This window comes from Asparagus officinalis, chromosome 3 (genome assembly GCF_001876935.1).
Source record: "Asparagus officinalis chromosome 3, Aspof.V1, whole genome shotgun sequence".
Taxonomy (NCBI): Eukaryota; Viridiplantae; Streptophyta; class Magnoliopsida; order Asparagales; family Asparagaceae; genus Asparagus; species Asparagus officinalis.
Window position 1 is genome coordinate 106,649,510 of NC_033796.1, and position 11,809 is coordinate 106,661,318.

At 38.2% G+C, this 11,809-nt stretch overlaps 1 protein-coding gene across 1 annotated transcript; it reads left to right on the plus strand.

Moving 5' to 3' along the window:
* Window positions 593–11,479, plus strand: LOC109835551 (auxin-responsive protein IAA1-like). The gene is made up of 5 exons (XM_020403519.1): window positions 593–690; window positions 4,067–4,248; window positions 4,337–4,448; window positions 9,995–10,056; window positions 10,665–11,479. The coding sequence occupies exons 1-5, from the start codon at window positions 593–595 to the stop codon at window positions 10,703–10,705; spliced, it is 495 nt and encodes a 164-aa protein (XP_020259108.1). The 3' UTR covers window positions 10,706–11,479.

The following is an 11,809-nucleotide window of genomic DNA, read 5'->3' on the forward strand; positions in this document are numbered from 1 at the left end:
CTTAGCTGAGACTAAGGAGTATCTAAACCGTCATTTTGTCACTAAGAACATGGGAAAGCCAAAGTATTTTCTTAGAATTGAAGTTGCATATAAAAAACATGGTCTGTTGTTGTCTCAAAGGAAGTATGTGCTAGATTTACTAGAAGAAGCAGGTCTCTTGGACTGCAAACCTGCAAGCACTCCAATGGAGGCAAATGTTGATTTGTGGCGTGATGATACCTCTCTACTAGATGATGCTGCACGATATAGGAGACTAATTGGGAAGCTAATATATTTAACAGTTACTAGACCTGATATTACTTTTGCAGTAGGTGTGCTGAGTAGATTTATGCACAAACCTAGAGAGGTTCATTGGATAGCAGCTCTGAAGATTTTGGCATATGTCAAAAGTTGTCCTGGCAAGGGATTGTTATATAAGAAGCATGGGCATACTCACATTTCGGCTTTCTCTGATGCTGGCTACGCAGGAGACATGAGAGACCGAAAGTCAACCTCAGGATTTTGTACTTTTGTTGGAGGTAATCTTGTGACTTGAAGAAGTAAGAAACAAGATGTAGTATCACGATCTAGTGCAGAGGCCGAATATAGAGCAATGGCTCACACTGCTTGTGAGATGGTGTGGCTAAGAAAGTTTATGACAGAGCTTGGTTTTGTTCAGTCTGGACCCATGCCAATGCATTGTGACAACCAGTCTGTCATTTATATTGCACAGAATCCTGTGTTTCATGAGAGGACAAAACATATTGAAGTTGACTGTAATTTTGTCAGAGATGCTTGGGAGAAGAAGATAGTATCTCTCACATTCACTCCGTCCTCACAACAACTTGCTGATATTCTTACCAATGCTACTTCTTCAAAGGTGTTTTCTACTATATGTGACAAGCTGGGCATGGTGGATATTTATGCTCCAGCTTGAGGGGGAGTGTTAGATTAAGTCTATTGGGTATTGGGTTAATGGGCTGTGACCCGTTAACCATACCCCTATTTGTATGACTATATATATATCTCTCTAGTATCTGAATAAATCAATGAAGTTAGGGTTTTTGCTCTCTCAATTATCTCTTTCTACAATAATAATATAAAAAAGATTGTATTGAGCATAAACAATTCATTTATATTATAATACATTAGTAGATTAAATTCCAAGTGGATTAAAGCTTTAGATGTTTGGCAAATAAAGGGTTTATAATTCATTTGTTTTTTTTGTTATAATGGCCAAAACAACTTTAGTAGGGAGAGGAGATAAAAGGAGAAAGAAATGAATGCGAAAGAGTATAGCATTTACTCGGTTGGATATATACATTATAACCCACTAATTCATATATGATAAAAATAGGTATGCTTGGTATCAAACACAAGTTTTTGTGCTTGGTAGTCACGTGACATATTCTCCTCTACTCATTGAAATCGGGACCCACATTTACATGGGTTGGAGAGTAGTTGAGAATTGTAATGAGTGGATGAGAATATGACACCTCACTACCAAGCACAAAATTTATGTTTGGTACCAAACATACACATTTCTCTCTTTATATATATATATAAGTTGTTTTTTTGCTAGATTATAATTGAAAAGAACACAAATGCCACCCTAAGTTTTAAGGTTCTCAGCTATACGCCTTCAACTACCAAGATTTTTCGAAAAGCCTCCCCAGAAAATTTTTACCCTTAGAGGTCGCGATTCACTCTTACAGGGAGTCGTTGACAAATGTTGAAACTTGCAGGGGGCATTCAGAGAAATCAAAAGGGGTTCGGCTGAAACTGGCCTTTTTAGAATTCCTTTCCTCGAGCTGGATCGGGGCAATTCGGCGAGCGCGAGGGGCGCATAAAAGTACCGGCCCATCAACCGGCTGCCGCACGACGCGACGCAGACCGCGTGCAGGGGGCGGACCGGCAGTTGTCATCGTCGTTAAAAAGCGGAAGCAGGTCGCCGGCGGCACCAACAGCGGTCAATTGGGGTGTCCTCGTGGGGACCACCACCCACTCGAACCCTCTTCCCGGAAAGTGTTGACCCCCCCTCCCCTCCCCTCCCACCACTACCGGACGCGACCCACTTTGACGCTACCCCCCGTGGGCCCCAGACTGTTATTACCTTTTTTTGGTTGATGCCAAAAAAATAAAACAACAAATCCCCGATGATGCTCATACGCAAGAATAATCTTGAAGTTACTTAAAGGAGGTGTTTGTTTCGAATAGTATAATTTTAGGATATCGATTTTATCATGTGGTTTGAAATCCATATGTGTTTTGTTATAGGTTTGGATTTCTACAACGTTTATTTGTTTCATTAATATTTTGAGATTTGAAATACTACAATTTAAAATATTTTGTTTGTTTCGAACTCAAATTGTACCATTACCAAATACTAAAATTTTGTAATATGATGAATATGCTATCTTGGTGAGGTTAATTTTCACAAAAAGGTAAAATTAGGATTTGTCAAATCCTCTCCAATTGAGAGGTAAGCACACTCATTTCTGGGATTTGCCCAAGATCCTCTCCAATGGAGAGGATTTTGCAAATTCTAAAAATCAGACATTTTTTACACTTTTGGGATTCAATATTCTAAAAATTTTCTTAAAACAAACAACATATATGAAATCACAAAACACAAAAAACTCATTTTTTTGATCCCAAAACTTATAATCAATACAAAATGCCAAAATTTTTTGGTGAAACAAACACCCCTTGTAATTGCATGCGTATTTTTCACTATTAAACAACCCAAAGATACTTTTTTGTCAAAGGAAATTGGTGTTCGTTTTGGGTTAAAAGATTTTTAAGGTGACGGGGGGGCTTTTCGAGAACCCCAAAAACTGAAGGGGGAGGTTTTGTGAAGTTTTATTACCCACACGCGAAAGGGGGAAGCGGAGACACCGAGACCCGACAAGGTGGGCCCGGTCTGCCCAATTGCCCACGAGCGCGAGCTCACCACCAAAATCCCCCAACGGAATCTCAGCCGTCGATCCCCCCGCCACGTTCGCAATTCCTCGTCCTCCTTCCGCCCTCCCCCCCTATTAACAACCCAACCCCAAATTTTCAAAAACCCTAACCCTTCAAAAAAAAAAAAAAAAAAAACCCCCCAGATCTCTCGAAACTTCCCATTTCGCGATGTCGACCGCGAAACTGGAAAGAGCTCGACGGAGTCGGAGGCGGTCTCGGGCCTCGACTACGAGGATACGGAGCTCACCCTGGCCTTGGTTTGGGCCCGCCGAGATCCGAACACCGATAGGAGCGCGGGTTCGAGACCACCGTCGATCTCAGCCTGGCGACACGCGGCGCGCGATATGACGGCGGAGTCGCCGGAGGGAGGGGCGGCGAGCCCGAGCAAGCCCCCCCGCTGCCAAGTGAGTAGCCGAAATTTGTAGCTTTTTTCCGTTGGCCTACCGAATTTAACCCCGAAAAGACCTCGGATTCGCTCGGAGCAAATTGTGTGCGAGGGCATTCCGGTCATTTACGTTAGATGGAATCAATTCTGAACTCTTGAAGTTGCATATAAGTGAAATCGTTAGTTAGGTTAATTTTTGTTATACATTTTAACGAAGTGGAGCTAGGATGGTTCCATTTTATTAACTAATTATTTCCTTTTTTTTAAATTTATTGCCCATGATAAATATGGGAATCTATAATTAAGGCTTTCGTTATTTACAAAGATCTTAATTATATGGGAAAGGTTTAAAGAAAGTTTAGTACTTATGTTCTCCAGTTCTTTCTATGAATCACCATTATTAAAAAAAAAATCATATTATTTCCGATTAAAACCCTGTTGGTAAATCAGTAAATCACTTGGTACCCAAGTCTTCATTCATTTAATTTGGTTCATGTACAGGAAAATAAGGAGTGTTTCCCTATTAAATGAGTAGTTTGATCATTTCTGGGGTATAATTTTATTTTGATGAAAGGCCTGGCCTGTGACTTACTGATAATAAAGAAGACTAATATTTACAAAGATAGAAATACTAAAAATTTGTTTAAGGCGTTCTGCTTCTAAACGCAAAGAGTTCTTTGATATCTTCCTGAGTGTGACTCACCAATACTAATTTCTAGAATTGTATTCATATTTCAGGGCTCAAGCGGCGGGATGGCCACCGGTGAGAGCCTTCCGCAAGAATGTTTTGAAGAGCTGCACCTACGTGAAGGTGGCTTTCGATGGGGCACCTTACCTTCGTAAGGTTGATCTTGAGACTTACGGCCGTTACGAACAGCTTTTGGCTGCCCTTGAAGAAATGTTCTCTTGCTTTAAGATCCGTATGTCAGCGATCTCTCAAGATCAGTGTTTTTTAGTTGTTATTTGGATGAATTTGCATTTAATATAAATTTCATGGGTTTTGAGCAGGTAATGTTTCGAACGAGAGGAGGCTTGTGGATCCTGTGAATGGTACTGAGTATGTGCCAACATATGAGGATAAGGATGGTGACTGGATGTTAGTGGGCGATGTCCCTTGGAAGTAAGTGGCCTTTTTAAGTTGATAAACAAATATGGTTTTCTTCTTTTTTGGCTGTATATTTGTAGTTGATTTGTTAAAATATTGTTGATTAGGATGGTGACTGGATGTTAGTGGGCGATGTCCCTTGGAAGTAAGTGGCCTTTTTAGTTGATAAACAGATACATTTACCTTCTATTTTGGCTGTATATTTATAGTTGATTCGTTAAAATATTGTCGACTAGGATGGTGACTAGATGTTAGCGGGCGATGTCCCTTGGAAGCAAGTGGCCTTTTTAGTTGCTAAATAGATGCAGTTATCTTCTATTTTGGCTGTATTTAAAGTTGATATGTTAAAATATTGCCGATATGATGCTTGAATAGGTACGCGCAAACTATATGCACCTTGAATTACCGACTGTGTTTAGTTATATGTATAAAATTTTGATTTATGTACTAAATATACAAATGTCAAATGCATTTGAGTATACAGAACATACAGTTTCGTGTACTCGAGTACATTAGTGGAGACGAGAGATTAGGAAATTATGAGTGGTAGATCTGAAAGTCTGTTTATGTAGGATAATTCCTTTTTAGTTTAATTTATTCTGATGCAAGGACAACCGACAACTTGAACCATGAAATGGGATCTGAAATTAATGTTTGAGAAGCTAGTGTCTTTAAAGTTCTACTTTATGAGGTTGAGTTAGTTCATTAGGAATTGCACCCCAATTTGCTTGTTATTTTTAGATCTAGCATACTGAAATAAAAAGATGTGAGCACTTGTGAAGGCATGTCAAATGGAGCAAAATATTGGAAGTCTTGCATGAATATTAAGATCTCTGTACAGTTTTAGTGGCTTTAAGATCTCAAGGCCTGCTAAGCATTCAAACTCATGATAAACTGCTTGGATAGGACGGAAAGATGTTCATAGATATTCACTTTTATTTTTAATTGCTTGCGTTATTTGTTTGTTTATTTGTTTGTTCTCCTTTGTTGGGACATAGAGGGAAAGATGAGTGGTTAACAGAAGCTAGCTGTAATATGGCTCATTGCTGGTTATTGCTCATGCCTCATGAAAGAGAGCGAATAGGTCTTATGCTGGTTATTAATCTTCACCATTAGTAGCATTTTTTTCTCATTTTAGTAACACAGTTTGAAGTTTATTTTTCCAAAATCCATCGTCAACTATAAGGTCATATAACAAGAAAGATTCACTAATAAAAGCAGTCCTGACCTCATCTCAGCTATATGTGAGTAATATGAAATGTGGACAGGAGAAAGCCTTGCTATGCATAAATATAGCTGGAGATAGGAATCAGATGTTGCATCATCATAAGAAGCACTAGAGTGGATAAGGTGGTTGCTGCTTTTGGCTAGAGAAAAGGATGGAGCAACTATTGCAGCCATATTATTGTTTTACAATCAAGTGGACTGAGGAATCTCTTAATATGTGTAGTGAAGACTTTTTAAATTGAGCAGCTATTAAGGACATATTTTTAATAACTTTGGCAAGGTGTTCTGTCTAAGAGCAAGACATCTGTTGGTGTCAAAAAGATGACCCATGAGCCAAGGATGGACCACATGTTATAAAGGGTTGGCTGGTTCCCACCGTGACCCACTGGGTAGCTAGATGTTTAGGCTTTATGGATACTGCATCTTAAGTACACCCTTCTTTGTGTATGATTGTCGAAATTATCAAAAAGAAACTGTCTAGAGCCCAAGAGAGAGAGAAAAAATCATTTCTTTCATGTAGTGTGGGACTTAGTTATCCGAAGCTCTTTATCTAAACAATATTCGCCATTAAGATTTTATGGAAACTACCTTCTCTTGCATCAAATTATATGTTTGTACTAAAAGAGGTGGATAAACTCTAAATCTCTGACGTATCTAAAGGATTTGGATTCTCTCAACTATCAAAAAGTAATGGGGGATCACTACTTTTGATTGCAACCATATACCATTTGGTTGATGGTTGCGATTCATTTTCATCTTGAGTGAAAAGTGGGAACTACTGCAATATATGAGAATATGTTTAGTGCTGCAATATAGAATGAACCGCAATATAGAATGAACCGCAGTCGTCTACTAAACAATAGACGGTAGTAATTAAAAGTAGTGGTCTCATCATTACTTTTTGGTAGTGGTGAGGATCCAAATCCATATCTGAGCATTTTATTTTTGTTGAAATCGTTATGCGCTGCATTCCCTGCCTTAAGATGGCCATTTGGTACATTTTTTAAAGATAGATATGATATGAAGTGAACATCATTCTTAGGAAACAAAATGCAAGGATATGATGAACTGGTATGAGATGATGAAAGACGTGATAGAAGGAGCCACAAGTTGAAGTGCTATTCATGCTTATGAGTAATCAACTAATAGTTTCATTCCCAATTAATATGTGCTTAGGGTATAAAGATCTAGTGGACATAAGTCATGTTCCCTATACTGCTTAATTATATGTCCATCATGGAAAATATATTGGATGAGAATCACTACAGGAAAACATCTTATAAATGTTTTCTGAGGCTTTTGTCAGGTGTACTAGTGCAAACTTGGACATGGTACAGGCAACGGGATATGATATATATATATATATATATATATATATATAATATATATATATATAAAGAGAGAGAGAGAGAGAGAGAGAGAGAGAAACTCAACCCAAGCATAGGTTTTTGTACTTGATAGTGAGGTGACATATTTTTCTCCACTCATTCAAATGGGGATCACATTCACATGAGTTGGGGAGTAAATGAGAATGATGCATCTTACGGCGAGAGGGAGGAGGGAGGGTTTCGGAGGGGGAAGAGGGGATTCCTCGATTTGGGGATTCTTCAATCTGAGAGAGCTGGGTTGTTGGGTTGGGTGACGAGACGGAGGGGTTTTATTACCCATCGCTGGCAATTTTTCAAAAAAGCCCAAATCTGCGTCAATGCGTACGCATCTATGCGTATGAGAAACGCACTATATATATATATATATATATATATAATATAATATATAATATATATATTATATATATATATATATATATATATAAAGAGAGAAATGAGTATGTTTGGTACCAAATTTCTTAAAGGAACTTGATAGTGAGGTGGATTAATCTGGTCCATTCATTCTAATGATGAATGCATAGAGAAGAATTGATATAATTTTGGCAAAAAAAACCTATATTTTTAAACAAGAGTGAGCTGGCTTTCCTCTCTCTCTCTTTCTCTCACCCTCCCCAGCATTCAATCTCAACTCTCTCTCTCTCCTCAATCTTAATCTCTCTCACCCCTCCCCTCTCTCAATCTCCTTTGTAGCCGCCGCCGACGACTCCTCTCCCAGCTGCGACTCCTCCTTCGTCGTAGCAGCCGTCGAAGCAGCTGCCGCAACAACTCCTCCGCCACTCAAATCTCAATCTCTCTCTCCTCTCTCAATCTCATTCCGCTGTCGTCGTAGCAACTCCTTTGTAGCTGGCGACGACTCCTCCGTCGGAGAGCCGTTGCAGCGCAGCTCCTTCGTCGCGACCCAAGAGCTGCTGCGGTGGATCGTCGTCGTCGGCGGCTTGGAGAGGAGGAGCTGTTGCGGCAGCGGCGGAGGAGTCAGCGGCGGCGAGGAGTGAGATTGAGAGGGAGGGGAGAGAGATTAAGAGGAGAGAGATTGAGATTGAAATGAGCTGGGAAGAGCGGGAGAGAGGAAAGTCATCTCACTCTTGTTTTAAAATGTGGGTTTTTTTACAAAAATTAACATCAATTCTTCTCTATCCACTCATTATTAGATGAATGGATCAGATTAATCAGACTCACTACCAAGTTCATTTAAGAACTTGTACCAAGCATACCCATTTTTCTCATATATATATATATATTATATATATATATATATATATATAATATATATAGAGAGAGAGAGAGAGAGAGAGAGAAATATGGAGAAATCTGGTACCACAGTTCTTGCATTGAACTTGGTAGTGAGGTGGCCAAATCACGCCCTACATCACACCTTGAAAATGGAACCTCTTTTTAAAAGTAGGTGAATATTGACTGAGGCTTTCTCTTCAAGGTGTGATGTCGGGTGGGGATTTGGTACCTCACTACCAAGTTCAATGGAGAAACTTGGTACCAAGTTTCTTCATATTTCTCATATATATATATATATATATATAATATATATATATATATATATATCATATATATATATACACGATCTTGTTTTTCATTCACATGTTATGAGAACTAGAATCTCTATAACATTTTTATGTTTCTTTTATGGAATAGATTATAAATTGAAAACATGCTTATTTTTAACTAGATGCCCATACGACCCTTTAAAATCATCCTTTTTTACTAGTTATGGGCTAAAATGAACCCATCCCAATTCCTGAGTCTAATGAGTTGCATAAATTTAAGATAAAGTGTACAAGACACGTCCGAAGAAGTGTATCACGAATTTTAAAGCTAAGACGTGTTATATTATATTATTATTAAGTAGATGTTTGAATAAATGTATGTATATATTCAAGAAGTGTCCAATGTGTGTTGAACACAGACACAAATATGGTAAGTGTCGTACACAAATATGGTAAGTGTCGTACACAAATACGGGAGCCTAGATGAAGTGTCCGAGTAACATAGTTGCTTGGCTATATGTTCATCACGGGAAATATGTTGCACAAGGATCACCATAGAATGGAGAAGCCACATTTTATACATGCTCTCTGAGGCTTCTGTCCTTGATAGTTGTATTAACTATGAATTATCTCCAATCAATACAGTTCAAACATTTTTTCACAATTTTTAGAAATTTTACCACTTTTCAACCTGTTCTCGTGTTCACAAATTTTGTACCATTCATGACAATGAATGGTCAATTGATAATTTTAGTCTTAATAAATATTTGCTTAAGGTGCATAGATCCAATGGACTTTGATGACTTATATTGCCTATACTATTTAATTACATGTTCACCTCGGGAAATATATCGGACAAGCATCACCCTAGAATGGAGGAGTTACATCCTTCTGAAATTCTGCTTTATTTGACTGTTGTAGTAACTACTAAGGGTCAGTTTGGTATGGTTGGAACTTATAATAAGTCGCTTATATAAGTAGCTTATATAAACTGATGAAAATAGTCGTTTGGTAATCATATATTAGACGATACTTTTAAAAGCAGTTAAAGTGTCTGGCAAAACTATGCATAAATATTATTGTCGAAAGATAAAGATCATATATTCTAAAAGAATCTTGAGATTGCTTCTAAGAGCAACCCCTTAAAAGTAGAAGCAATTTCAATAAGTATGCACAAAAATAAAATTCACCAAACATCATTATTAACCGCTTCTCAAAAAATAAGTAGAAGCACCGCCAAGAAAAGCAATACCAAACTGGTCCCAAGTTATATCAAGTCAATCCAGTTCAAAGATTTTGTCACCATCTTTAGAACTTTTATTACTTCTCAACCTTCTCTCGTGTTCGTAATGCTGAAGTGCAGTTTTCTTATTCTGTTTTTGTTGAGAAATGAACAATAACTAGAATTTAGTGGACAATGATTGATCTCTATGTTTTCCATTTACAGAATGTTTGTTGCATCATGCAAGAGGCTCCGGCTGATGAAGAGCTCAGAGGCTGTCAATCTAGGTAAAAACTGAGGCCCAACTCCCTTCCACTGTCATATCTATGATCAAATTTAATCAAAGACATCTAGTGAACATAATGCGTAACTTTCTGTTACTAGGAATGTGATACTTGTTGCTTATTTAAAGTCAACGCTTGTAATTTTTAGTTCAAGTGCAAAGACATGGATCATGAAGAATGGTGTGTCGCATTCATTCGAAAGACCCATTGTGTTCTTTGACCTAGATCACAAAGAAAATAGGGTTGATTGCAGATACGCCCCTCTACTAGGATTGAATAATCACGTAGGCCTCATAAACTAATTTATTAGCAATTACACCCACTAAAACTCCGAAGATGTTATATCTTTTGTCCTCAATTTACAGGGTAACTTGGTCCTTTTCAGTCAACTGAAGGAAAATGAAAATTATATCGTCTTGTTATTCATATATGACATCTCAACCTAATGGAGTTAATAATGTTTTCAGGAGTTTTAAGGGGGTGTAAGTGCCAATAAAATGATTTAGGGGTATCTGTAATTAAGCCAAGAAAATAATTATTTAGCTGAAATATTAGTAATTAGCAAATCAAGAAGCTATGTTAACTTAACAATTATTCTTGCATAAATGCAGCTCCAAGAGCTTCTCAAGGAAACGCCCACACCACCCAGTGAAATGTTTGAGAGCCTTAGCATCTTTCAGATGATATGAGATTTATGTACAGGGGTTGCTTGCTGTTCTTTGGGGTTTTGTTTGGAGTTTTGACTGCTGTCTTTCTAAGGATAGAAAAGAGAGGTTGTGTTGTAGTTTTGATGTGAAATGTGGCTTGAAGACCTATATATATCATAGTTACAGGGATATATATACTCTTAAGGGTTAATTGCGAACAGATCCCCGTAGTATAACCCAATTGCAAAGAGACCCCTTGTAGTTCTTTTTGTTACGCATAGACACCTTGAAGTTCTACTCGTTGCGAATAGACTCTATAAGTTATTTTTTTTATATCTCAAAATCATTAAAAATGTTTGAGGAGGCAGATAGATCCCCTATAGTTCTATTGGTGAGGATAAACACTCAGTTGTTAATTTTTCCTTGACTTTTAAAAGAGTCAAAAAAGTTCACAAAGGGGGTGCATTCGCACTTGGGCTAATACTGCATGGGGCTTACCGGTGATAAGTAAAACTACATGGGGGGGTCTATTTGTTCCAAATAGAACTACAAATGGTCTCTTGGCAACTGCGTGATACTACTGGGGGTTTGTTCGCAATTAACTCTACTTCTAAAGTTTGTTATGTGATCAATAAAGGGCAGGGCTGTGTGTGTGCTTGTCTTGTATTAACTAGAATTTGGAGTCCTTGTCCAAGTTCAGGACGTCTTGTCTCTGATACTAGTCTCTTATTATAGAGCATCTCAGCTCAGTAATGGTAAAGCTCATGTGATAGCACTGATATTTGGGGTCGATAACATCAAAAATATCATGTGAATCTGCATATACGAAGAAGAGTTGTGAAACTTGGCCCAAATGTCATTAGCTGAAAAGTATTTAGATTTCTGAAATCCTTGCAATCACTAAAGAGCTCGAACAAGTGAGCATGCTCTTCATATAGCTCCAGAGCAGCCGGAGCCAAGCGGTTCTGAACCTTCGACGATCGATGCAAGAAAATTGCCGTCAGAGATGGGCGAAGGTCTTATTCTTAAGGGTGAAACAGGAAGCTCGAAGAGGAGGAAGAGAGGTGAAACTCGACGGAGGAGAAGCGACGGCGGACTCGGGAGAGATT

Bases quoted from the DNA above. Each gene is read 5' to 3' on its own strand.
- LOC109835551 (XM_020403519.1), top strand. From the start codon at position 593: ATGGCTCACACTGCTTGTGAGATGGTGTGGCTAAGAAAGTTTATGACA. The intron at 4,249-4,336 runs GTATGTCAGCGA...GGTTTTGAGCAG, and splicing joins GTTCTCTTGCTTTAAGATCC to GTAATGTTTCGAACGAGAGG. The intron at 4,449-9,994 runs GTAAGTGGCCTT...TTCCATTTACAG, and splicing joins GTGGGCGATGTCCCTTGGAA to AATGTTTGTTGCATCATGCA.